This window comes from Mastacembelus armatus, chromosome 10 (genome assembly GCF_900324485.2).
Source record: "Mastacembelus armatus chromosome 10, fMasArm1.2, whole genome shotgun sequence".
Classification (NCBI taxonomy): Eukaryota; Metazoa; Chordata; class Actinopteri; order Synbranchiformes; family Mastacembelidae; genus Mastacembelus; species Mastacembelus armatus.
This window is the reverse complement of record NC_046642.1, coordinates 8,798,149-8,825,842: the sequence shown is the minus strand read 5'-3', so window position 1 is coordinate 8,825,842 and position 27,694 is coordinate 8,798,149. Positions and strand designations below refer to the sequence as shown.

General features: G+C 38.6%; 3 protein-coding genes across 7 annotated transcripts; 2 read left to right on the top strand and 1 right to left on the bottom strand.

The window, feature by feature from the left end:
* Nucleotides 1-1,166: 1,166 nt before the first annotated feature.
* septin6 (septin 6) lies at nt 1,167-17,633 on the top strand. 5 transcript variants are annotated; one of them, XM_026329971.1, is made up of 11 exons: nt 1,167-1,196; nt 2,925-3,039; nt 4,796-4,991; nt 6,591-6,777; nt 8,091-8,252; nt 9,007-9,103; nt 10,190-10,358; nt 10,584-10,716; nt 10,826-11,016; nt 12,380-12,426; nt 13,798-16,287. In XM_026329971.1, exons 1-10 carry the CDS (start codon nt 1,167-1,169, stop codon nt 12,381-12,383), a joined length of 1,284 nt encoding a protein of 427 aa, XP_026185756.1. In that variant the 3' UTR covers nt 12,384-12,426; nt 13,798-16,287. The 5 variants fall into 5 exon arrangements, with proteins under 5 accessions (XP_026185756.1, XP_026185757.1, XP_026185755.1 ...); XM_026329972.1 differs by lacking the exon at nt 12,380-12,426 and adding an exon at nt 12,033-12,082; XM_026329970.1 differs by lacking the exons at nt 12,380-12,426; nt 13,798-16,287 and adding an exon at nt 16,509-17,633.
* A 1,409-nt stretch (nt 17,634-19,042) lies between these two features.
* Nucleotides 19,043-24,074, top strand: nkrf (NFKB repressing factor). The gene is made up of 3 exons (XM_026330204.1): nt 19,043-19,402; nt 20,514-20,638; nt 21,026-24,074. The coding sequence occupies exons 2-3, from the start codon at nt 20,548-20,550 to the stop codon at nt 23,383-23,385; spliced, it is 2,451 nt and encodes an 816-aa protein (XP_026185989.1). The 5' UTR covers nt 19,043-19,402; nt 20,514-20,547; the 3' UTR covers nt 23,386-24,074.
* Nucleotides 24,075-24,132: 58 nt separating this feature from the next.
* Nucleotides 24,133-27,681, bottom strand: LOC113144289 (ubiquitin-conjugating enzyme E2 A). The gene is made up of 6 exons (XM_026330205.2): nt 27,471-27,681; nt 26,296-26,376; nt 26,097-26,122; nt 25,482-25,571; nt 25,316-25,404; nt 24,133-25,107 (listed from the first exon to the last, which is right to left on the bottom strand). Exons 1-6 carry the CDS (start codon nt 27,512-27,514, stop codon nt 24,979-24,981), a joined length of 459 nt encoding a protein of 152 aa, XP_026185990.1. The 5' UTR covers nt 27,515-27,681; the 3' UTR covers nt 24,133-24,978.
* Between the last annotated feature and the right edge of the window lie 13 nt (nt 27,682-27,694).

The following is a 27,694-nucleotide window of genomic DNA, read 5'->3' as shown; positions in this document are numbered from 1 at the left end:
TAGAAGTCATTTATATCGATTTTTATTAAGATTTGTAATAGCATATTTGTCAATCTTTAATTTCTTACATTAGCAGCAACTTAATTATCAATTAACTCGTGTAAGTAGGTAAAAAGATGTTTCTTGTAAACAGTACTGTAAACAACAAAGCAAAGTAACAGAAATAAAAAGATCAGGCTCACACCCAATCTGAGGTGCAGTGGACGCTTAACCTAACTGTAAACCTAACCCTAATCCTAACCCAATTTAGAACAACTAATAGTAGGAAAAACATCATTACATTATTATTTTTTTCTTTGTGTTGATATGGTTGCTGAATGGTTTCCATATCAAAGACCTTCCAGTTATGACACAATTACATAAAATACAATTTATCATAAATGAAAATAACCATTTTATACTGCAAAATACTCCTTAACTTCATACATACGTACATACCGTAATATGACAGCATTACTATTGCAACAACACATAATCAGTAGGGTAAAACTAACCTGTCTCACGACGATCTAATCTAATCTAACTGCTGAACAACTGTCCAATACAATAAATTTCCAATACAATAAATTTATCTAACACGTAGATGACATCATTTTAATTTCTAAATATGTTACATCATGACAAATAAACTAGGCTGTGGTGTCCATGTCGTGTAAAGTTGAGCCTCTTGCCTGAAGAGAGAACTAAGCTAAAATATGTTTTATTTCATAATTAGTTCTGCAAGTATGGGGGTTGAACAAAACAATTTTAGAAATGAATACCCCATCTAATTAATCTTAAAAGTGTGATTTAATGTGCCCAAATCGATATTTGTCTTTACTCTACTTGCTGATAGTCATTTGTAACGTTCACTGACCGTGGTTCACTGATTATTCTCACTGGGCAAAACCATGAAACATCCGGAAGGGGAGCTCAGTGGGTAGTGCTCTCTTGAACAGTATTGTTTCAATAAAGAGAATAGCGTGAATCTAACGTTATATTTGTTTATATTTACTAAACAGCCTTCCACATGAGAAAACTCCAAAAGATTCCAAAAATATTCTACTTAATAACACATAAATTAGCCTGTTGTGGTGGTAGTGGTACAGTCCGTGTAGGCCATCTTTCGGTGTAGCCTCACAGTGCTCAGTTCTTTGGGAAGCGTCCTCCAGAAAGTAGCTACTACCATGGCGTCAACTGAGATAGCGAGGCAGGCGGTGAGTGTTTTAGTCAGGATGCTTTTATCGCCATTATTCAATGTTCTGAAATATTTTAGCCAGCCTGCGCATATGTCAAAATTATATGTTTAGCGTTTCATAAAGTGGATGCAATTTGGAGTAACGTTAGATGTAATGTTAGCTAATGCCCACTCGTTTCCCGTGGCTTTATTTCGTATAAAATTAAGTGCAACATAGAAAAAACTGTACCAACTGTAGAGAGTTGTAGCTATTAGGACTCTGGTTATGTAGTACTAAACCTTTTAAAACCGCCGAGTTTGAAGTGAGGCCCGTTACTGCTCATTCGTCGCTTTCTGTTAAAAATATCTTCACTCCGGTATTAACGTTATTTCATGTTCGGAAGCTAGCGCCTGCAGATTTCCTGTGCTGGAAAATTATATCAGACGTAATAGAAATAAAAGGTTTAAAATGATAGGTAGTAGCTGTTAACGCTAGACACGTCGCGTAAAAACGGTAACCTATTATGTAGCCGTTAGTAGGCCATTCATTCTGAACGCCCCCGTTTCAAGACAGCCTCGGTGCTCGTTTCCGTTATGTTGTTTCATCCAAGTCCCGTTAACTTTCAGTCGGGCGTTGTCTGATGTACAAAGAAATTATGACCAGCACAGACTGTAGCTTGTTGAAGGCCTGTTGTTTGAAAAGCATGTGTAAAGTTTGTGTGGTTTTTGTTTGGGTTAAAAAAGGAAGTCAGTACACCCAGAGAAAATGCTCAGAATACGCAGGTTTGCCAGTTTGATATCTTTTTACGACTCAGTGAATGGAAACCCGCTGTGTGTAACTTGGCTCTAGTGTCCTGAATGGTTTCAGCACTTGCAACTGAAAAGTAAAAGCTGTTGTCCACACACAGTTTTCCAAATACTCCCTCAGCTGTTTAAGTTCAATTTCAGCTATCCAAATAATCCGCAACTGTTTTGTACCATCAGCTTCACTGGTTATTTTAAATTGACCCTCAAACAAAATGTTTTTCTCTCAAAGTCTTTCCCACACTGGAGAGCAATGCTGTTATGTTAAGCCACATAATGACCACTTGGTTGAGCCTTCACTGGTTTTGCCATATAATCTAAATTCTTTGCTTTCCTACACCTCATAATGTGGACATAGCCTCAGAAATGAGATTCACAGAGATGGACATGTTCATTGCCAGCTGCACACCCCCACACACACATGTAACAACACTCCGGTGTTAAGTGTCACACTGGTCCAGAGGTATAATGTGTGCCAGTAGTGAAATAGTGGAGTAAATGGAAATGCAACTGGCAAAAAAATACAAGGACTTTAAGAGCTCATGTCAAAGCAACACCACAAGAACATACAGTGCTGCCTATATTAAATTGGCTGTTTTTGTCATTTTACATTCAGCTTTTTTGTTTTTGCAATAATCTTGGCATGAACAGTGATACAGTTCCATATATGTGCATTGTGGTTTCTAACTGTCTCGACTGTGGAGAGAAAGCTGCAGTACAGGAAACAGGAAGTAAGCAGCAATTTACCTGATGTTAGTCTGAGAGACTAACATTGTTAGATAGGGTGGAGGTTGCCTTGTTTAAGTGTTATTCAGAAATACATTTTTATTTTTCCACAGAACAATCATCAATATGTGAAATGTAGAGTGTAAGAGGGACTCCTGTGCCTATTTACATGTTAAACAAGGCAAATCATAAATAATTCCATATTTCAATATTTAATGTTGATTCATTTTGTGTTTAGGGTGAAGGTGCTCGTGCTGTCCCTCTGTCAGGCCATGTTGGATTTGACAGCATGCCTGACCAGCTGGTCAACAAGTCTGTCAATCACGGATTCTGCTTTAACATCCTCTGTGTTGGTGAGTGTATCGTGCATGAAAATGCTTTTCCCCTCTCTTCCACAAAATGCAAAGCAGTTTGCTCAGTAGCTGCTCAAGTTCCTTTGAGCCAGTCAGCGTTGGTTACATTATTCATCAGCATCACTGTTAACATTTGTTCATTTGATTATAGTTTTAGGGTGACTACAAGCCATTTGCAGGAGTTGTTAGACAGATACAGTAAGTGCATGTACATTGTTATTAATTGAACAGTTTAATTATAAGATTTATTCATTCACTTATATTCAGTTGGCAGCTGAATTGGTTTGACCAGCTAAAACTAATGCTTTTTGTTGAAATTGGTTTAGAGAAGTGTTGATTCAACTATATGATGATTTTTGAGGCTCTGGTTTCTGCACCCATTTAATTATATTATCCTGAAATATATTTTAAATGTGTTGTCAATTCTACTTGTATGATTTGAGTGCACACTTTAATTTCAGATATGAGTGACTGAGTGTGCTTTCTTGCATTCTTAATAGATATTTTATTGATTACATTTCTGATGGTGATGTATCAGTTTGCCCTAGTTGGTACTATTTGCTGCTGACTAGAGATCTGGTATGCTATTTATTTTGTGATGTGCTGATCTTTGGTAGTGTAGTTTCATTATTACAATCTAGATATTTTTTGATTGCAACAAATGCCAATGCACTGTTTTGAGAGATATGGTTTTGGCCTGCCTCCAAGCTTAAAACCTCGACTTCTGTTCTGTGAATATACTGAGCCATTTTATATTTGTGTAGGATTGAAATGTGGAAGAGGCCGACAGCAATGTTTTTTCATAAACAGAAGTAATTTCATAGTTATGTTATATTAGTTAAATATAATCTGGACATCTAAACATCTCTAGACAAATATTTGTATAACAAATTCAAGAATATAGAAGCTAAGATGATGCAGGAGACTAACAAAAAGCTTTTGTTGCACTTGCAAGCTAAGTGCTGTTGCGTGACTCACAAGTAGAACAAGTACAGTAGCACAAGCATCACTTGAGGCATAAGCATGTGATGTTTGATTTTTATAATTTGACCAAGAAACTCTATTTTACAAAGAGCCTTTCTGTTATTTGTGATTTTGAAAGGTTTAATTGGATGTGGAAGGACATTGACTTATATTGTCATCTCTAGTGTGGTCCTGGAACTTCCCCAAACAAGGGGCCAAATTGCCTTTAGCATGAGAGACTTCTCTATAGTGACCTGAACTTTGCTTAGAGACATGCAGCAGGACCCTTGATGCATCAGTTAGCTTGAATTTGGAACAATTAGAAATTTGGAACACAGCTAGATGCCCTACAAAAATGGGATGACTTGCTTAAACTGTCCGGCTGCAATGAATAAAAATAGCTTTTCTTACAGAGGAAGCTCTGTATGTGAGTCATCTAAAAGCCTCCAACAATAAATGGATGTGAAAATACATCTGCAAAGACACAATTGCTGCTGTATTTGTAGTAGTAAACAATTTAAAATGTTTTAAGCATGTTTAAAACAAAAACATCTTTAATTTTAGACAACCCTGCAAGTATCAGATTTATGATCACAAATTTATCACTGAGAAATGAACCAGCATCAATATGACTGAATTTTTATTATAAAATTAGGCAAGCTAAAATCATAGACACTGCCATGTAGATCTTTTAGTGCAGAGAAAACCACTTCACTGATAAAAATAAAATAATAAATAGGCAACAGCTGACTGAGCACAACATGAATGGATGTATTTCTTTTGTGTTGTTCAGGTGAGACAGGCCTTGGCAAGTCCACCCTTATGGACACATTGTTCAACACCAAATTTGAAGGCGAACCTGCCCAACATAACCAGCCAGGTGTCACACTGAGGTCCAACACCTACGAACTCCAGGAGAGTAACGTGCGCCTCAAACTCACAGTTGTCAACACCGTGGGCTTTGGAGACCAGATCAATAAAGAAGACAGGTAATGAGGGCCAAACAACTGTTGCGTCTGTGAGAGAGGGGGAAATTTACTTAAAGAAAACTGGCTTCTGTTGTGCTTTGTCTCTGTGAGCAGTGTTGCAGGTTGTAGTCAGAACTTGACTTTGTGTTCATCATTCCTGACACACAATGAATCTTTGGGTGTTCTGAGTCTTTTCAGTCCTTTGAGTCCAGGCTTTTTTTTTTTCTTTTTTTTTTTTTTTTAAGCCCTGATCTTAAAAAATATACTCTAAGGATGTGGAATCAAGTCTCCATCAGCTTTCATAGTATTGACTGAACAGAAACCAAGGCTTTTTCTGGAGTTTAACAAGAATTTAGACACTAGATATTGTTACCAAGCTTGTCATTCACATTATAATTGTTAAATCTGCTTCTGAGGTAAGTTTATCTCTCAAGTGAACTCTGAGCTTTTTATTATGGGAAGGCCTTAGGTTATTTCCAGGTTTTTGTTCAGGATGAAATTGTTCACACACATATAAAATAACATGAGCTTTTACGGTGATACATCTTTTTTTATGACCATTTTTTTTATAGTAAGCATTTCAGGTTTGCATGTAGTGTCGAAATAATTACTGTATTGGTCAAATTACTTTATCATTCTAGTGAGTTATTAATTAAAACACTAAAGATTTGGTAATTGCTGGTTCTCAAGCCTTTGAAACTAGATCCATCAGACCTTACTCACTGAAACTATACTTTTTCTCCCAATTCAGATGCCTATTTATTCTCAGACCAACACTGATACAGTTAATCAACTTGTATCGTGACAGTTCTCAGCCAGACATAACCAGTGTTCCGACTCAAACTCTTCACAGTATGAGTTTATTAATGCATCAGTGATACATAAATCAAGTGCAAGGCTTACCAGTGTGCACTCTCCTCTCTGTGCCTCTGATCTTTATACTCCATAACAAGTCTTTTTGCTACAGTTGAACTAATGAGGGAGAAACTTTACTTTAAGCACAGTGCTGTACATTGACAATTCACCCTTATTTTTCACCACAATTTACATTAGAAATATAGTTTACCAGGAAGTTGCCCAGAAATGGTTGGCATGTGATTAGCAACTGTACACTGGAAGTTTCATCATACCTAAGTTTACAGTATGAACTGGGATGCTTTGCTGCAACACATGCTAGGCAAACAGTACAGCATGCTAATAATCCCGACTGCTATCATAGGAAAATTATTAATGCTTGACCACTAATTTTAACACAGTGTTCTCACTGCCTCAGATAAAATTGTTTCTACCAGTAATGGATGCCCACAAAAAACCTAATTTAAAAAAAACAAAGTCACTTGATATTTCTCCACAGTAGTTAAGAATCACTTAAATGCTTAAATACCTGAACAACTAAAGGCAGCACAGTGTATGGTGTTATATCATCAACTTCAAATAATATTCACAACAAGTTAGCTTTCTTGTCTCCATTACATGAAAACTTTAAAGAGCTCAGCATGGCTTTCTCTAATCAGCAGTGCTGATTCTAAGAACAATGTATTATTATTAAGAGGACATGTTTAAATGAACAGTATATCAAGTAATGCTCAGAGTTCTCCCATGGTTTTCTTTTTCTTACAGCTATAAGTCCATTGTGGAGTTTATTGATGCCCAGTTTGAAGCATATCTACAGGAGGAGCTGAAAATCAAGCGCACGCTACACAGTTATCATGACACCCGCATCCATGCATGCCTATACTTCATCGCTCCCACGGGACACTCGCTCAAATCCCTGGACTTGGTGACCATGAAGAAACTTGATAGCAAGGTGAGCTTCACTTTAGCCAAAAGCCAATTTTCTGTTTCAGAGCAGATGAATTAGAATCTTTCTCGATGAGTAAACTGGATGATAATTTATTTAGAAGTGAATTTCCAATTCTGGGTTCATATACAGATCAGTTGGTGTTCAGGTTTAATAATGGCCAGTTTTGTTTCATTTGCAAGTTTAATAGCAGTGGTGTCTGTTTTGTTATTTTAAGCATTAAGTGGGAAGGCCAGCAGCATAATAATGTTTTAAATTGTTATTTTGTATACAAACATGGAGATATATTCTATGTAAATCCTTGGGCACTGCATTGCTGTTTGCAGCTTTTGATTTATCTATTCTAGTCATGGGTCGTAAATCTTTTTCCAGGCCATCTGCCTGCATGCCGATTGACTCTGCTCTTGTTACTGCGTTAGCATCGGTCAGCTGTGAAATGCACTCGACGCAGTGACTGCTGCCTCATTTTTGTGAGGTCATTTTAATGGTTCTCGTGGCTTTTGCACAGAGAATCTGTTCAGTGTTTCCCCGAACAGCTGTGCCCTCCAAGCGCTCAAAACTGTGTGACCAACAGCAGGGTCTGCTCTTTTAACACAGTCACCTATGGGGATCAGTACTCTGCTGAAGTGCAGGATCCTCACCAGACTCAGGGTTACAGTAAAATATTTTTGTTCATATGATCCTAAGCATACCTTGCTATTACATAAAGGGACCCATGTTTGGACAGCAAATAATCTGTCACTGTGCCAACAACATAGCACCACAAAAATAGTATATGGAACAGAGACAGCCAGGTATAGGGGCCTGCTTTTCCTCCCTCTGTTTAGTTTGATTTGTTTTTGTTTGGATTGCATAGATGCTATACATGTTGATGAATCAACAACAGTCTGACAGCATGTTTGGAGAGATTTGGATGAATATACAGCAGGATCTAGAAACCTACTATTCCCTTTGTTGCATTTTCTGTTTTTATTACTGATTATGTAATTGTCTGCATTACACAAAGACCTGATTTTCTGAACTTCTGGAGTCAGATAGGTGTACTGTGGTGTGGTGCAATGCTTTATTTAGTGCCATCTCTTATATTAATCTAATTTGAAATTCTTATTTTAAAAAATTATTTGATTTGACATTGACCTTTTTTAAAAATAACATAAACTCTTTTCCAAATTTGGACTAGGTGAAGGTGAGGAAATGTTGCTGTGGACAGACAGCTTGAAAGCTATTCTATATATTTAGCTACATATCTGAATGTACTGTCTACTGTACTTGTCATTGTGTCAGCCTGCATTAAATCTCTTCTGATCTTTCAACTGCAGGTCAATATTATCCCCATCATTGCAAAATCAGATGCCATCTCCAAGAGTGAACTGGCCAAATTCAAAATAAAAATCACCAGTGAGCTGGTCAGCAATGGAGTGCAGATCTACCAGTTCCCCACTGATGACGAGTCTGTGGCAGAGATCAACTCCACCATGAATGTAAGGCTCACAACTACCTTTCTGTATAGTTCACAGGCATTTATATGGCGTAAACTGCTACATTCATAATAGACATCGCGTTATGGTCATGTTAAGACGGAACCAACTTTAATCCCACAAAAGTACAGGGGTGTAGGAATATTTCTTGTTTTTATGTTTAACAACAAAGTTTGTTGTGCATTACTGACATAAACGTGATCTTGAATCAGAACAGGCATTGTCTGTCTGCTCGGGCTGTCAGGAAGCTGCCCCATGCAGAGCAACACAACCAGCAGGAAGCCGGCAGTGTGGGAAAAAGCCAGTTTCTACTGACAGATGAGCCAATGCTCACTTAGCTGTTGAATCCTGATCTGTGGAAATGTCTTAATTCTTTCTAATTATGTTATACCATTGACTCAGTGCTTGCTCTACAGACCGACCGCTATATATTTTCTTGTCATAGCTGTTTTATGTTGTTGTTAAAAAGTAGCAGTAAATGGTCAGGTTATGTAAAAATAATATATTTATTTCAGTTTTCTTGGTGCCAGTAATATACTTATATGTATCTACATATGGAATGTATCTTTAACTCTAGGCGGAGTTGCAGTAATAGTTTTTATTTTTGAGTGATGACATGTTAGCAGAGCTGGAGCAAGTACATTTGCAGTTTTGTTTGGCAACCACGTGGATTTGTGGAGTAAAGTTGAGGTGAACCTACAGAGCTCTCAGGTGTGTTTTGCTTTACAAAGACACTATTTTTACTTCTGCTTCACAGAGCCATTTGCCATTTGCTGTGGTGGGGAGCACAGAGGAAGTGAAGATCGGGAACAAGATGGTGAAAGCCCGGCAGTACCCCTGGGGGACGGTGCAGGGTAAGCTTGGGTCACATCCTGTGCAGGAAATGAGAGCGTGCTTACTCTCATCAGATCTGTGACATTTAACCCCCTCCCCCACACTCCTCCCTGGCTCCAACAGCTGCTGTATAGTAGGTGATAACCTCCTTTAGCTATAGCAACAGCTCTGCCATTACACTGTATGTTAGAGCTGCAGAAGGTCCCAGCTCTATAAAAATTTCTAAATTTAATGTTGTTTTATTGGCTTACTTGATCAGTCAATAATGTATTGTGTGTGATGTACTGCAAATGCACGATACTTCTGTTACTTAATGGCAGTAGGCTGTTGGCTCATGGTGTATAGTTTTAAACTGAATGATTTTAGTGTCAAGTGTGTGGGTGTTTGAGTGGTTTTCCTGGTCCAACACAAATAAAGAACAGTATATACAAATTAATTAATCAACCAGTGTTAAAGGGATTTCAAAAAATATCCCAGAGCTCTAAGTCACTATAAACCATTGTAGTTCAAGTTTTGTCGTCCAGCAAATTGGATTTAAAATGTATCGTCTGTGAGGGTGAAGTACTTTCCAAGAATCTGAGGATGTTTATATCAAATGAAGTGTGTAGAAATCAGTCATCTAAAAGATAAAATAGAACTACAGTTCCTACACTGCTTGCCCAGTGTGTATCTGAGCAAAGTCAGAAACTCTACAACTGAAAGTCTGCACCTGAACCTCAGTCAGTGTTTCATTTCAAAGTCAAGGTGCTGGATTACAGCCAAAACTATGAAAAACCTCGTGCCAATGCTTATGGACTGAACTATACAGCATTTCTGGCTGCAGGCTTTATCTGACATTGGGTCTGTGAATCATATACTGTGCATGCATGTGTACTCAGATGATGTCACATGTTCTCTGGGAGGATGGTGCATACATCAGCACAGTAACAAAATCAATAGGGACTCTAGAGAACACTAATGCTGCTATTGATATGCTTGCAGGACTGTGCCTAACATGACATAGCAAAAACATTCATTGGCGCTTGTGCTTTCTGATTCTCCTATGATACACCTTTTGCAGTATATTGGTAAAGTGTGCATCTGTCACTTTGGTGTGTCTTTCACAGTGGAAAATGAAAATCACTGTGACTTCGTTAAACTCCGAGAAATGCTGATCAGAGTGAACATGGAGGACCTGCGAGAGCAGACTCACACACGTCATTATGAGCTGTACCGTCGCTGCAAACTGGAGGAGATGGGCTTTAAGGATACAGACCCTGACAGCAAGCCCTTCAGGTTAGGAGACTCCAAAGTGTTTTCTTAGACCCACTGGCTTTTCTTCTATCTTCTTTCTTTCTACCATCTACTTGTTTCTGTTCTATTCTCTGTCCGTTATTGAAACCTTGTATTATTTTGCACCAGCTTGAGTTTGTGTCTGTATCTGGTCTGCGATGTCCTGCATTGTTCTGTGTAATGTTTTTGTTATTCATTTTTATTTCCTTTCTCCTTTTGCTCTGCCAGTCTGCAGGAGACATATGAAGCTAAAAGGAACGAGTTCATGGGTGAGCTGCAGAAGAAGGAAGAAGAAATGAGGCAAATGTTTGTCCAAAGAGTTAAAGAGAAGGAGGCTGAACTTAAAGAAGCAGAGAAAGAGGTATGATTACTAAAGGTGGATCCTATCTGTTCTTGAAACATCATGTGCATCACTAATTTTTGTTGAAAGTATCTTCTCTTGTCTTGATTAACACAAAATTGTTTTGTAGCTGCATGAGAAGTTTGACCGTCTGAAGAAGCTCCACCAGGACGAGAAAAAGAAACTTGAAGAAAAGAAGAAGGCTCTAGACGACGAGCTCAACACGTTCAAACAGAAAAAGACAGCTGCCGAGCTCTTGCAAAACCAAGCTCAGCAGGCAGGGGGCTCCACCACGCTTAAGAGGGACAAAGAGAGGAAAAAGTAAGTATTGTTCTCTTTCCACCTGTGCCTTTAGCCTGATGCAACACGGTTAAGGAAAATACATTCAGTTGTATGAGGATTGTAAAAGACAGGACACTAAGATCCTGGGTGGCGCAAGGCCACACATTAAAACAGTGGCCATTTCAGGATGTTGATCATTTTCCAAATTTGTTTCTGGAAGCTCTTCAGCAAATGACTTTAGGATTTATGACTCTGGAGTTCACTCTATGCACATGTGCTGCAGACAAAACTTAGTTTAGTTCAGTTTTAATGTCACTATGCTTACTGGTTTCTCACCACACATTAGCAGTCCATATGTGGATGTAAAATGTAGTGTAGACAAAAGCCTTGACTGAGCTCAGGAATTGACTCTCTCTGCTCTTTATTCTTGAGAGGCAAGTGAATGCTCCCTCAGTGTGACCTTAATATAATAATAAAAAATATAGTTAGCCCAGTAGAATTCATAATTTACCACCAGTGTGCAAAAATGAGAGGAGCAGAGGTCGGCAGTCTGGTTAAAATGACAAGCTGTCCTCATCTAAATAGTCCAAAGATGGCGAACTGTCAGTATGAGTGAATTCAAGTCACTTTACTCTTTAATCTTTCTGATGGTCCAAGAAAACAGGTCATGAAGTTATATACATACAAACAACTTCTTTACGATTGTTGTAAATAATTGCATTCTTAAGGAGCTGATATCTGCGCCCTTCTTTTTCAACTCAGTTTGCTGTTTTTTTCAGTTGTATCATGGAAACTGCAATTTCCTCTTTCAGTTCTACAGTAACTCAGGTCTCAACATTACTCTAGTTATAATGCATCTAAATAATCTCTGTTTTTTGGTATTTCTGACATTAATTCTGTTATTTCCTCTACCAGTTTATGTAAATAGGTCTTAATGAAATCATGACTGGAGGAGGCAGTGTTTGTAGCCAGATGTGTTCAAGTATGGTTTGAGTGTGCTTTTGAATTTGTTGGTCATTTCTTTGTGGTAAACTACTCCTGATTGTGTGTTGAAGCTGATGTGACTCCATGCCTGTTAGAGAAAGAAGACAGTTGCAGTGAGAAGGTTTTTGTTGCTTTATTTTTCCTGTTAATTTATTTTCTTCACAGCCACTTCTTTTCTGTATGAACTCTATCTTTTCCAAAGGGGGCAGCTGTACAACTATAGCTTTGTTCGTGGGTCACTGATTAAAACTGACTGGATTGCATTTCAGGCGTTAACAGAAATGTTTTAACTGTGCCTAAGTCAGTGTTTTTGTCAGTCCCCAGGAGATGCAGTGAACCGATTACTGCTTGTTGTGTAGATGTGAATCTGTCCTGTGAGTGCATGTGTCACCTATGTTGCATCCATAATGTTTTCCAGTTAACTCCTCCCACACTTGGTGCATGCTGCATGAGGCACCTTTTCTGGTAAGACTTTCTTTCTGAGTTACACCACCACCACCAAAAAATATAATTATGAAAATATAAATGAATTAGCACTGAACATTCTATTTATTAAAGAATTAACATTTTATTGATGCTAGTAATATTTTATAAACTTAATGCTCCAAAATCTTTACTAGACTATAAAAAAGGAAACATTTGAAATTTATGGGATCTCAGGAGATTTAATCCAATGCAAAGAAGCAAGTCCTGTAATTCATTAATCAATTTAAAAGATTTTTTTTAATTGTGCAATTTTCCTATTCTAGTAATCGTTATGGTAATTTTTAAAGCAAAAATGTTAAACATTTGACGAGTCCAGGTTCTCCAATGTGGGAATTTGCAAAACAGGACATTTGAACATGTAAATTAAAGCTGTGACTTTTTTTGTTCTATTTTTAGACAAGATTAGCTAATTGCCAGTTGACAGAGGAAAATTAGTGGCAGAATAATTTATAATATAATCCTTATCAAACAAATTAACCTTTTGAAAGCTGTTCATGTTCTTTATCCTCTAAATTAACATGCCTTTAATTTGGCTGTTAAATAATTTAAACCTGATACAGTCTAGAAATGGATACGATGTTGCAGGCCTTGTAGTATTTCATTGGTAACATCTGTGTCGATCATATCCATGAGCTGGCAGTGTTTACTGTTCCTGTGCCAGCTTCTGAATCAACCGGTTTATTAGATCCCCACACACACATTTGATATACGCCTCCATCTGCCTCTCTAAATCCACAACAGTATCCTTTTTGTGGCTCTCCCAAGTCCCCCCCCCCCCGGCCCTGCGCTCACACAAAGAGCCATTGAAGGCTGCACTGAGAATATCAGCTCACAGCAAACAGCCACAGGGTCCATCTCTGTTTATAGAAATGTCATGTTTTGTTGATCTCACATATGATCCCCCCCCCCCTCTCTTTTTGCCTTGAGTGGATACAGAAGTCAAATCTACATGGAGATATTATTGAGACTTAGGGAATGGGGATAAAGTGAAAGAAGACATCTGTCTTGCAATCTGTAAACTCCTCAAGCAGCCCAAGACTGTTAAAACAGATGAAATCAAGCTGCTGATGATACTGAGCAATGAGGAAGACAATCAGTCGCATTGTTTAAAGCTCAGAGGTGTGACAAGATTTACAAAATAAACCACATTTATTGCTCTGATTCCAAAGAGTAGATGTCTGTACTTGGGTCACCCCCTTTTGTAAATTTGAGTTGCCTTGAAAGCATGATATCCTCTAAACACCATCTTGTTACTAATGTTGATGTGAGTCCACTGATGTGAAGCCATGTTTGTCGTGATAATGTTTTAACTCAAAGAAAGCAATAACAGCCCTTCTCTCTTGTTTCCAGCTTAGGATCCCTGTAGAAAAAGTGCTCCCTTGTGGCCATCCTGCTGTGAATGAGTTTCCACCCCATCATCCTTTACAGTACCCCTTCCTCACCCTCACCCAAGCCCCTTAATTCAACCTTCTACATGCCACCCCCCGCTCTGTCGAAGACGCTGGGCATTGCTATCAGTTTGACATCACTCCTTTTTGTTTTGCTGAATGATGCTTGTTTGATATGTGGTTTGTACAAGCAATTATTCAGCGTGTCTTTTTATACTCATTTACAAAAATGCATTCCATATTTGATTTTTAAGTTCAGTGATTCTTTGCATGATGGAGTGAGCTTTTTTAATATTAACAAAGGACTACTGTTGTGATGGGCAGATATGTATTGAGGCTAAAGAGAAACGTGCATCAAACATTGCGACCTGAATGTGTGTATGTGTGGTAAAACATCTGCAGATACTAGCAATCATGAGATGATGGATTAAATTTCCGTTTGAGAAAACCCATCATATTAATCTTAAATGGCAGGCTCAGAAAAAGCTGCTTATTATGCTAAAGTTATAATCCTTTCATCAGATTTCAGCCGTGGCTAATTTGGCACAAACAAAGAAATGTCAGAAGAGCAAGAAGCACAGGCAAACAAGCTTGTGTTAGTTCTATCGTAAACAAATGTCACACATTCACATTTTCCATCAGCCTTTGAGCAGCCACAATTAAATCGCTTGCTTCACACAGTAGTTACCCTGTCTAACATTCAAAACTGCTGCACTGAAACTAAAAATGACTGGTGTCATCTTTTGTAGATTCCTTTTTGATTAGCAGTCACAGTTGATTCTAATCATGGCCATGAATGCATTGCCCCGCCTCACAGCACAACACTTTTCACGTGAAGTAGCTTAACACAAAACTGAAACAGGGTCCTTAGTGGAACAGTAAAGGTGAGGCAGCTAGTTAAAATAAAATAACAGGTGACCAACTAGACACAACCCGAGACCATGATGCTGGAAAATGTTTATGCTATGTTTCCTGTGAATCTTGTGTGTAAAGGCAATTCACAACTAGTATGGCAGCCCCCTCTACTAAGGATGGAAGCTACATTTGGAATGGTGGCTGTGGTTATCAAATGTAACTACACTGAATAGTTATAGGAAGATAAAAAGATGGCCATAACCCATAAATAGTACGGGTCTGATTTCATTGAAATGTTAAGGATTATAACTTTAAATGTCTCACTTTTACTGTGACATACTAGTGACTTAAAATAAAAACTGAATTGGAAATGAAATTCCTTTTCACTTTCAGTTTCACTTTGGCCTGGTGCATGAATAGATGTGAGCCTCACCTCTTTGCCACTTCTCCCATACCTCATTAATTGTCATGCATATTGTGCATACTTGTATTAGCGCTCACATTTGCACTTTTTTTTGTTTTTTTTTTTGTTTTTTTTTTACACTCAATTGTGTTTTTAAATATATGTTGCTTGTGCAATTGTAAGGTTCTTTTCAAATTACTTATTATGAAGGCACATGTCCTTTGCCGTGCAGGGACCAATGTTGTTTGTATGTGTTTCGCGTAAAGCAAATATTATCTCAAAAGAAAATAAAGGCCAATTACTCACCAAATACTACAACTGTGACCATTATCATTGCATATGATGAATACTATAAATTGAGATTATAGGTGATTGTATGAAATTTTAGAAATCGATGTTGATGCCAATAATTTTTACTTTCATGAGCTCTCCTTTGCTGAGATGTATTTCTTGAGCACAGTGTGGTCTCAAAGGTCTTTCCCAGCTTCAGGTAATGTCTCATACAAAAACTCTTGCTTCTTGCTGTTTTTAAACTTTAAATCTCCAGACATGTTTGTTTCTCAGAAACACAAAGCATCTCTTTATCCTTGTTTTTTTTTTTTTGTTGTTGCTTTTTAAAATCATGTCGGTTTTCAAGGTTGCCTTTATTGTCTCAGACTGAAGACATTGCAGTTTAAACACACTAAATCAAGAGATGAGCAGAGACGAGCCATTTCCCCCTCCTAACCCTCAGCTCACTGGTCTGTGTGGTTTCACTTTCCTTTGCAGTAATCCCTGGCTCTGCACTGAGTAGGTCCTCAACCCCCCCCCAGCTTTGCTAAGGGACCAGCCTATGTGGGTACTGAGTACCTCAGTTGTGACCAGAGGCTTTGTGGACCCCATCCTTCAGGGTTTCTTAATTATTACCTGCTCTGCAATAATATGGGTTACTGTGTATTTGTGTGTCACTGCTGTTCTAACATCACCTTAACCAATTTACTTCTTGTTTTATTGCCACTTGTTTATATGTGTGTACTGTTTTTGCTGTGACTAACACCTTTTCCACTTCAGTTGTGATGGAGAGTACACAGAGAGAGAAAGAGAGCCATGCTGGTTATTTAATATTACATCTGGCTCACTTAATCGGACCACAGATGAGTAGACAATTGTGACATTAAAACACACCCTACAAGGTTTATTTACTGTTTTTAAAAATATCACACATGATCCTCACTGGGCACGTTTGTGCTCTTATTATTCAGGCTTAATGTACTGTTTGAATATAATTACTGGGACATTACAAACCTGATTTTTGTAATTATGAAAATCTTTTTTTTTTTCTCCCTGCCATCTAATGCACTTCAAAGTCTTATCTATAGGCATTTCTGCTTTGCCACCTCTCTAACTGCTGGATTTCTTTCTCTTTGTCCTTTTAGCTTCTTTTAATCTGTCTTGACCACCTGAAGAGGGGATTGCAGCTTCAGCAAGAACTAGGCAACCTTTACCTCTTCCTGTTTTTCTCACTGTATCAACCCTTTTTATTCTCTCCATTGCATCTCCTTTTGTTGAATACGGCCTTTTGTGGTCTCGCATGGTATTTCTGACCACCTAATGAAGCTCTAAACACAGGCAGGTTGGAAACTGGGGACAGTTTAAATCTGCCGTTATGTCTTAATGTATATAGAGACTCTTGCAGTTCATAGTTATAGTGAGAGTTCACATAGGTGAAACCATTATTTGATCTTGACTTGAAATTAAATTGCAAATCCCTGCACTATGCACTCATCTTTTCTTTAGGAATCTTTATACAAAATGCACATTAGAGTAAAACACTACTGAGACATTGAGGTTTGCTGATTCAACACAAACTTATCCAGGAGTAAAGCACTTAATTCAGTGTTAATATGTCATGAAGTACAGTATAATGAGTAGTGTTTTCTTAACGCAAGTTCAGTTCGGTTTGAACTGAAACCTGCCTTCAGGTTTTGAACATCAGCATTCAATTAGTCATAATCATGTCAAAGCCAAAGCAATATTTCTATCTAGCACGTCAATGTGATAGATCCCATGTTTACATGTAACTGTTGAATACCATGGAGGTCACATGTCTTGGCCTTTTTTTTTTTTTTTTTTTTTTAAAAACACATTGTGCTTTAATATTCAGCAGCCTATTCAATATTTTGCATGCATCTTTTTATTTCATTACTGCTGTGAACTTTTACCCTTTGACCTGCTTGTTTTTATCGCCAATAACTCTGTTTTGCAGGCTCTTTAAACTGCATTGCTGTTTTTCTCAAAAAGGTGCATATTATTGATGTATATTTGCTCTGTCCCATGATTTCAACTCCCATTTTGCCAAATAGTATACAGTGGAGTTGAACTGAATCCCAGATAGGAGTATTTAAATATACTCATGCATTTATATAATTTATAAGGATATATTTTGTGTATTGAAGTGGAGACTTGTTGTTTATTACCTATGATCTTTGGACGTGACTGAGTGTAAAGTAACATTTCGTTGTCTGAAAATGCCATACATTTTTGTAGTATGAGTTATCACCTCTTGTAGTCAAAAACTCTCGCACTACAAATGATTCAATATCTTACTTTAGTTTGATCATTGATGTACATTTTCAATAAAAAAAAACAAAAAACAATCCAAACATTTTGTCTTTCATTCAGTGTTATAAGCTCAGTTAACCCAATTATTTATTTATTTATTTGACTGTGTGGATGGTGAAGCTCAACCTTAACCTTAAGCACATTAAATCAGGAAATCTCTTGATATGCATTATGTCCTTTACAGAAGAAAACCTAGTCAAAATCGCAGCCCGCACTTCTATAGTCACTTAAAACCACATTTACAATATTCATTCACACAAAGCAAAATAAAATGACCTGAGGTGTCTAAAGGAGTAAACTTGACTATATTAAATGTATTAAACAGTTACATTTCTCAAGAAACATTTCTGAATGTGGATAAATGCCTGGAATATTTTCACATGGAGTTTATCTTAGAAATGATTTCAATTCTGGGGTAAAGTTAAAAAAAAAAAAAGTTTTGCCAAATATAAACAGTTCAATAGAATAGCCACAGGTTTATTGGCCTATATAATGACAGAATATTAAAATTATACGTCACAACTAGTGAATAGTTGAATGTAACAAAATTCTGTTTTAAAGTACTTTTGATTTATTCACAGTAAACACTGCAGTGCAACTTTGTACTTGCAACTTTGTTTTTAGTTACGTGAAAGTAATTCTATATTAACCTACTGAGATGATTTAATACCAAAGTAATGTGTAGAGCCTATGCTGTTTTAAAGGTAAATGAGGGTCACATCAAATATTAGAATTTTTCTATTTACTGCACTTTGTATGAAGGTAAATGATAAATAAAAATGTCTTATGACAATATTTTTCAAAGCATTCTACCGTTACTTTTATTGCCTCAAACGTTTACACTTTGAAATGACTACCTGCTCTTATGCTCTTACTGCTCTTATCCAGGCCGACGTGTTTTTCTAACAGTTGCGCGTCAGACAGCAGTGCTACTTCATATAAAATAATCAAAGCACCTGCAGCCTGTTAAGAAATCCACGCAACAAATGCATGAATGTCAGTGGAGGGTAAATGTCCTGTGTTAAAAAACTCGTTTCATTCATTTTAGAAGCTGTCAGACTGTCGGTACACACAGCTGGAGTGTAGCGACACTAGTGTAGAGTCCTGCTGCAGACTTGGTGAGCGCTTAAAGCGCTTTGTTTACAAAAGAGCAGACAGAGGAGGAACAGCTGGCCTAAACTAAAAGTGTGACCCATGGATGAAGAGGTGGCTGTTAGGTAGGAGTTTCAAACGACTGAAAACACAATAGCTTCCTGTCAAAGATGTTTACTGTTTCACTGTTCAGTTTGCAAACCAGGTGCACGCTGACGTGCAGCAAAGCATTCTGGGTCAGTGCCGTGACAGACGCCATGATTCTACAGTAGCTGGACGCAGAAAATGGATGGACCTGCTGTAGTTGAATGGAAATCTGTGACTCCCAGGAATTTTAGCGACTAATTTCCATCTGCCCGTGTGGGAAAAGTCCCTTAGGGGACACCCAGCAGCGTGTCGGCCTCCTGTGAGGTGGAGCTGACTGAAAACCAGAACTGTCGCTGTAGAAGTGCAGCTGGGTTAGCTGGAGGCTAGCTGCTAATGCTGGTCTCCAACATTAGCTCGCTAAAAAAAAGGCTAGGGCGATAATAATAATAATAATAATAAAATAAAATGCATTTTTTTCTGCTCAGCTGGAGGACACACGTAAAAGTCGGACCAGAGGCTGCGCCCTAAGGTGAGAATACGACAGTGCTAAACTGCTGCACGTCAAATGTTATGTTTAGCTTGCTAAACGTGTTTGCCTGTGCGGCGTAACGTACTGCGTCACTGCCGAGGCTTTGAGTTGGCACCAAATTCTGCTGATTTCTATCCTGTAACATGTTTAGTGCTGTAATATTATATTTGGCTTAGGTGCCTGATTAGTTTGTATGTTAGCCACCGCTGGAGCATGTTGTTAGTTTTCTAGCGGATGGATGTTTTGAGCCTCTATGGGCAGCATGTGGTACTAACTCATGTTTATGCTGGTGTGTCTCCTACATAAACCTCAGATTTATTGAGCTGGTTTGTGTACACAAACATTTGACATTTGTACAAAACATTAACATAAAGGCTAAACTTTAGAAAGGAAAATATGTACAAGATTGCTAATGAATATTTGTATATATACAATCTGTGAGCTTGTTCAAATTCAGATTGCAAGGATCTAAGTATAACTGGTGTGGCACCTTATATTATGTAGGTACAGATCTGCAAATTTGCATATAGTTATTGCACAGTTGTTATTTCTGTGACAATAAGAGTTCATCATGGCAACAGCCTGTAAAGGAAGACTTTATGGCTAATCTGTTGCATTAGATTTTATGGATGTACCTAATAAAATGGTCACTAAACATATTTTTTAACTTCTGCCAACTGTCAGTTATGTTATAGTGTGATTTTTTTAAACTAAATTCAATTGAATCACTGGGTAACATTTTATAATATACCTAGCAATTCCAAATGGTACTTAAATGTGGAAGGAAAATTATTAGGTGTAACTGTTGGTTATTTATAGGAAAGGAGAACAAAATTACACTATGAAACAAACAAAATGTCTCTTTGCTACCTTAGAGTCCTCATTATGAGGTGCTGCAGTGGTGAACCAACATGTATAGATAAGTACTGTCTCTGTAGGAGTTTCTTCCGAATGTAGTGTATGTGGGAGGCCCACTTAAGGTTTTGGCAAACTGTGGATCCCAGCAACCTGAAGGTCTCCACAGTAGACAGCATGGTGTTGAGGATGAAAGGAAGGCAGACCACATACTTTAGGAGCTTGTCTAACTTACATTTTTGGCCCCCCACAACAGGTATGGCCCGGATGTGATTTGGACGGAGCTGGTGATGGCAGAAGGGACTGACACTGGCGAAATGCCCTCTTTTGACCCAAGTCCTAGTTCTGAAGCAAAAAAGAGACCGAGTTCTTCTGATGGCAGTGAGTATCGATCTGCTTTGTACAGTCACTGTGCGTAAAGGTTTTTTGAAAAAGAAAACTTGTCAATTACTGTTTTGTTTTTCTTTCATGCTTTTATCTCCATTCATGGTCAGGAATACTTTATAGCACAGGGTAAAAACATGAAGCTCCACCTCCTGCATTAGTGGGTCTGAGTGGTGAGAATGCAAGGGCTCTTTATGCATTAACTGTAGTGCCCATTGTATAGCAGCTGACTTGCCTAATTCAGAAACTTTGAATTAACCCCGGCCAATACATCCTGTTGATAAAAATAAATGAAAACACACACTCAAAATGGTTTTGTGGGACTTCTATTAATACATACTGTTGTGCCCATTTGAGATAATAACATTTGTCATTTTACTGCAGGAGACGAACCCTTGAGGAAAATGCCTATGTCAAAATTTGGTTCCAGACCTCGATTTGAGCCGGTACACTTTGTCAGTGGTGGAAGCAGTGGAGGAAGTGGCACTGATGAGAAGGAGAACGATAAGGAGCGCAGAAAGAGCGAGTTGTACGGTGTGAGGCAGTGGAACTCTGAACACTCTTCCTACAGCACCACAAGCAGAGTACAGGGCTCCTCCTCGCTGAGGCCTGCTTTTGACAGAGTGCCATCATACAGCTCTGACTCTTGGAGTTCCCATAGAGATAGAGACCGAGACCGTGACAGAGAGATTTCTTCAGGTAGTACAAGTGGCTTAGGCTATGGAGGACGTGGGACTGCTTCGAAGTTCATGGCAAAAACACAGCAGGACTACACAGCCAAGTATGAGGCTCACACATCTCGAAATTCAGACTCCTATTCTCTGCCCCCTAGGTACAATGGATATGGGGTAGGGGTCAGATCAGGAGGCTGGGAGTCTGGACGACAGGGTTTGGGGTATAGTCACCAGGAGCGGCCGTCATCAAGCAGGCTGTTCAGCCGAGTCTACAACAGCCCGGGCAGGAGCAGTCCTATCATGTCTCAGTTGGGCTCGTCATCACAGCCTCTTCCTATATCGCAGTCAACATTAGATGATAAGCAAAGACTGATTGCTAGTGTAGCATCTGCTTTGGCTGTTGCTTTTAGGGACCCTATGTTCATAACTGGAAGTGACTCCCCAAACTATAATTTCATGTTGAGCCGCAGCATTCAGGCCTGCAAGACCAACCCTGAGTATATTTATGTCAACCTGAAGGATATTCCCCAGGCTGACCTACCTAAGAACAGGAAAGTACCAACAGACGGTTATGCCTGTGAACTGAGATGCCAGGGTGTGTATCTTGCTACTGGATATTCTGGCAGTAAAAATGGAGCGAGGGACCGAGCGTCTGAGCAGGCTGTAAAACTCTTCCTGAAACCAGTTGAGGTTCGTGTTGTGCAGCGGAAATACAGACATTCAATAGTGAATGACATGGTTGTGTGTCAGACGCACGGCCCAACCCCGGCCTTTTTACCTGCACTTCGCAACCCAGAGGATAAACCAACACCCAGCTCTAAGGGCCAATATGAGCCAGACAAGCGAAAGCACTGGACAGAGTTTGTGGTTATGGACAATGCTCATGATTCCATCTGCATACTCAACAATTCTGCTGCATTTAATCGCATGAAGATAGATTATAAATTTGACCTTCTTCCCAATAGCAGTGCTTGGCTGTGCAGTGTTTTCCTGCAGGGTGAGCTGGTGGCGCAAGCAACAGGGACTAAAAAGAGCTCAAAGCATGCAGCAGCTGAAGAGGCAGTGAGAAAACTTCGCATGAATCAGGCACAAAGACAGCAAGAGCAGCAGCAGCAGCAGCAGCAACAACAACAGCAGCAGCAGCAGCAACAACAACAACAACAACAACAGCAGCAGCAGCAGCAGCAACAACAGCAGCAGCAGCAGCAGCAGCAGCAACAACTGCAACAATCACAATACTCCAGAGGAAATGATCGATCAGATTCTGGTGGACGCTTTGGACAACAGGGTGGCAAAAAGAAGCATTTAAGTGAGCTGGTTATCCTGGAAAACTCTGACAATGCCATCTGTATCATAAATGACACAGCTCAGTTTAATAAAGTGACTGCTGATTACAAGTTCACTGTTCTGCCTGACCATCGCTGGAGGTGTGAAGTTTATTTGGAAGGACAGTATGTGGCAGCAGGAATTGGGCCTAAGAAATTTGTGAAACACATTGCAGCAGATGAGGCTCTGGCCACCTTGAGACAGACACAGGCTGTGGTTAAATCCAACCTCAGGAAAGAGGGTCACAGCGACGCCATATCCCGATCCCAGATCCTGGCTCGCTCTGGTGAGGAAGCCACAAGACAGGAAATAAAAGAAGATAACATCGGAAACCAGCTGCTACGCAAGATGGGCTGGAAGGGCGGTGGTCTGGGTAGAGATGGGGAAGGAATTGCTGAACCAATCAGAGTGAAGGAGCAGTTCTCCAGAGAAGGCTTGGGGTTGGACATGGACAAAACCGGAACCCAGCTCAACAAGCGTGATATTGAGGACATTATTCGTGACTATGCTATCTCAGAACGCCAGGATGATCTTCGCTTCTCCACTGACCTCACCAATGATGAAAGGAAGCAGATCCACCAAATATCTCAGAGATATGGCCTACGGAGCAAGTCATATGGACAGGGAAGGCAACGGTTCCTTGTTGTCAGTCGCAAAGTGCACAAAGACCAGCTCATTGGTCAACTTTTACAGGAAGGACAAGTGGGACGATATGAGCTTGTGAAACCTCAGGCCTCTCACTAATTTGCATGCAAAGCAAAATGAGGAAAAAAAGACAAATTGGCATTAGCTTGGACTTCAAATCACACTCAAGTATAATAGAGTTTATACTTATGTGTGACAAATTAACACATCAAATCTAATTCTGCATTCCTTTGCATTAGCAGGAACTTAAGGATAAGTAACTTTTTTTTTTCTGCCATTCCATACATCCTATATTTGTTTCAACTTTGCACAAGCTTGTGTTCAGTGGTTTGTGATATCATGCCCTTCTGAGGAAGCACCTTTCATGAATTTCATGAATCTAAAAAATTACTGTAACAAGGCTTTTGACACCAAAACCCATTTTTTGTTTTGTAGCTATTTCAGGAACTTGGCAGAATATGCAGCTTTTCACTGCTTGTTTGTGACCATTGTGAACAGTTGACCCATGAAAAACAAGGACTAGGGAGGCATTAACATCAAACTGTAGCTTATACCAGTCTTACTGTAGTGAAATATCTCTGTTCAGCAATACTTACAATGTTGTTTGCTCTTTCACCATCTGGAGTTCATTCTACAAGAACAGGCTGCATCTGTGATCAGAAGATCTAAAACTCTAGGCTGTGATCTTTGTTAAATGTCAGATGTGTTGGTTTGTGTGAGAACGGTTAACTTGTGTGCTTGTTTTCACAACTGTAATAACAGAATAAATTAATACTGATAACCATGAACAGGCTGAACTTAACACATATATTTTGGTATTGTAAGTTAAAAGGCAACAAGGATGACTGGTGTATATTTATTTTATTTACAAGAAAATGTACAGTTTGTTACATGGGTTACCAGTGCAAAGTTTTATAATCAGAAGACACCATCCTGTTTAAACAGTATAATCAGCTCATTATGATGGCTGATTTGTAGGACTGTAAAATGGCATAAAAATGTTCACACACAGCATTTAAATTATGGAACTCTGCATGAAACAAAGTGAAGTGTCTGAAAAGGGGACCACATGTTCTGTGTTGAAGAGGGACGTATTCACCAAAATCTAAAACATCATTAAAATCAAAGGCATGGCTTACAAGTAGTTGAGAAAAAGGCATATGTTGAGTTGACAATGTGTTAGACTGATGCCCATGCCAAGTTCATGTTCTATCCCAGTGAAAAGCTTTCAAAAGGTAAAAAAAAAAGAAGTAGAGACCATTAACAACTTTTTCTTTTGTAAATATGAACCGTTGGTAAATACACAGCAAACCACATAGCAAGCACATCTAATTAACTGTCACTGTATCCTAAATCAGTTTACTTAATGTATAAATAAACAGGTAGAAAAGTGACAACTAAAAGAATGACATTTCCCTTAAAAAAAAAAAAAAAAACTGGGGGCATGTAGCAAGTAACCCAGATATAACAAGGTACATTAACTTTTAACAAACACGCTATTGCCCAACAATCGCATTCGGCAGGAGTGAATGCCACAACACAAACAGCATACAAACTTAGCAACAGATATGGGACAATTATACTGAGAAGGAATTTATTGTGTAATTATTTTATTCTGTGAGATACGTTTTCTTGATCTGTGGTTTCTTGATTCTGGGCTGGATACTGTTCATACTTGAATGTTAATAGGGGTCAACAATCACGCCAACTCTGTTCAACAATAGCAGAAACCCTCTTCTCGTACTCCCTCTTGTTTTCCTGGTAGAGCTGGGCTGCTTGGCTGTTAGCTGGACTGTTTGGATTTGGCTCATCCAGTAAAGACTTCAAATATACAACAGAGAATGCTGGTGAGTTAGGTTTCTAAAAGTTTTATGACATAATCATTTCAAAACTGAACAGCCACACATGTATAAGTGACTTGTTTGTTTACAAAACTGCATGGATCTTATTTCTGTCAGTATAAAACTGATCCTTCTTAATTTTCTTAATTTAACATGTATTTGCGCATTTGCTTATTTGCATAAAGTACCTGTATTGAAGTTAAGATTGAAGAGACATCATAGGTTGGACTCCAACGATTCTGAAGTATATCTAAGCATATGCTGCCATCTGCATACACTGCAAAAGAGCAAACATGAACACAAGTCCATCCTCATAGAATAACAAAAAATCCACCCAGGCAGTGAAGTACATACCATTTGGATGAAACATTTTGGACACAAATCGCACTGTTGGAGGTTTATTTGGATATTCCTCTGTGAATTCAATGGTAAGTTTGAAGGTTCCTGAAATTAAAAAGTAGTGATGTTGAACAAATTGAAATACATTAACAGTGTACTAAAGTAGCCTACCCAAATAAAACAAGGCATCAGTTTGTCTAGAGTCTGGCTGGTTGTTTTGGTAATGTTGGTATGACACTCAAAAGCATACTAAATCATTTTTGTATCTCAGCTGCCATCTTCATGAGAAATCAACAGTCAAAGTCAAAGGACTGGGTAGGTCAGCGAAAGCTTCAAAGAATTGTGTTTTGAAAAGTTCTTTTCCTGGTCAAGTGAGGGAACTAACTCCAAGACAAAAGCTACATTTCTTGGACAACTAGGACAACCATCCATAGGAGACCTGATCAGTAGTTGTAGTTTCCTGGAAAATGTGGCTGATAACCCTTCCATTTAAGACCTACTCATAACCATGCCAATCTATATTTCAAAACCCACTGCTTAAGAAGCATAATGAATATTTGATGAATAAATGCCTTAGCAGAGTTGGAAAGCTAAATTATTTGAAGATAATGACTTTTACAGAGGACTTACCATCTTCAAAAGGTGTTCCCTCCGGTCTAGAAGAGAGGTAATAGGTTGTAAATCAAGTTGCAAAACCTTTGCAAACTTTCTAATCTTAAAAAAAGAAAATAGCACACATAAACTACATCTTTACATCTTGATTTCCACTCCAAAACAAACAAAACCACTAAAATGTATACCTAATGTAGTTTTCAACAAATTAACTTACCCAAAAATGACAGCGTTCCATACCATGATATTGTTTTCTGATGGAGCCCCACTAACACCAGCTGGAGGATCCTCTTGCAGTCTAACGGATAAAGTAAAACCACAGTGGTATCACAAAATACAGGTGATTTTAGACAAAGCATTAAGTCAAAGTCATTGCTACAAGGCTGTGTTACTGTACTCAACATGCCCTTGTTATGTTGCAAATAACTAGGGTCTGCTGAATGTGAAACAGAAATTCAAGTCTCAAGTTTTATCTCTAAACCTGTGGAGGGCAACTGTATGCCAAAGGAGGAGAGAGTTTGCAGGTTACCCAGTGACAAACACTCCACCAGGATTTACAGCTGGGTGGGATATTAACATAATACAGTACACAGAAAGATTAATGTAAGACTTTGCAGTCCTTTTATTAGCACAAAGGATTTCATGTAATACATATTGTGATCATACTAGTATGTGACTTTTTAAAAGGTAAATGAAATTTACTGTCTGTGATGACAGAGTTTGACAGTGGGCCAACAAAGAGATTATGTCCTGAACTCTGTGATCCTGTGTAGTTGCAACATACTGTAGATAAGGGATAAGAAACCATGTGCCATACCTGGCTGTACTGAGGGTCTGCAGGTTTTTACTGACTGCATGGCAGATGGTTGCTTATCCTTAGGTTCTGATAGTAGATAGGTTCTGAGATACAACCTCCCCTGAAAAGCGATTGCCTACCCACACGTTTCATCTGGCTGTAAAGGGCCATCTGGCCAGTGGACAGAGCTGTACTCATAGCTACGCATATAACCGAGATAAATCCGTATATGCATATAGATATTAACAGTATGAGGACATTCTCGAGGAGAATATTATATATAGTACTATGCATCCACGAAAGCAGCGTCGTTAAGTAAAAATGAAAGCTAATGCTGGTGTAAGCGCAGTAACGTTAACAAAGATCGATACCTGTCAATAGCCTAGCAGTTATTCTTTTGAAAATACAACATGAAAGTATGGATAGGGACATTTCCTAATGACATATCACCATTCCTTCTGCCTGCGATTATGTATTTATTTGTATTATAATTTAATCTTGGTGTAGTTTTGAATGCCGTTTAGGCTAACGCTAACGAGCTAGCCATAGTTGCTAATGTTAGCTTTAGCTACTTCTCTGTTTTTTTCTTCGCTTACCGTTTAAAATCTCTCATTAAACGTCGTCTTGCTGGAGTTGACATCCTGTTTACACAACCCCCCAAATACTCAACATAAACGTAAATAGCTCGACTGTAAACAAATGTATTTATTTTAAACCGGTGTATTAATTTAAATCCTAGTTGGCTAGCCAACCGATTGCTAGTGTCAAATATTTGGCTGCCTGTGCTAGTCAAGGGGCGCTACCACTTAGACTAGAAAGC

Excerpts from the sequence above, each read along its gene's own strand:
- septin6 (XM_026329968.1), top strand. The coding sequence starts at position 1,167 with ATGGCGTCAACTGAGATAGCGAGGCAGGCG. Across the intron at positions 1,197-2,924 it reads CTGAGATAGCGAGGCAGGCG|GGTGAAGGTGCTCGTGCTGT; the intron begins GTGAGTGTTTTA and ends TTTTGTGTTTAG. Across the intron at positions 6,778-8,090 it reads TGAAGAAACTTGATAGCAAG|GTCAATATTATCCCCATCAT; the intron begins GTGAGCTTCACT and ends TTTCAACTGCAG.
- nkrf (XM_026330204.1), top strand. The coding sequence starts at position 20,548 with ATGGCAGAAGGGACTGACACTGGCGAAATGCCCTCTTTTGACCCAAGT. Across the intron at positions 20,639-21,025 it reads ACCGAGTTCTTCTGATGGCA|GAGACGAACCCTTGAGGAAA; the intron begins GTGAGTATCGAT and ends ATTTTACTGCAG.
- LOC113144289 (XM_026330205.2), bottom strand. The coding sequence starts at position 27,514 with ATGTCAACTCCAGCAAGACGACGTTTAATGAGAGATTTTAAACG. Across the intron at positions 26,377-27,470 it reads TTAATGAGAGATTTTAAACG|ACTGCAAGAGGATCCTCCAG; the intron begins GTAAGCGAAGAA and ends TTTATCCGTTAG. Across the intron at positions 25,405-25,481 it reads CAAAATGTTTCATCCAAATG|TGTATGCAGATGGCAGCATA; the intron begins GTATGTACTTCA and ends GCTCTTTTGCAG.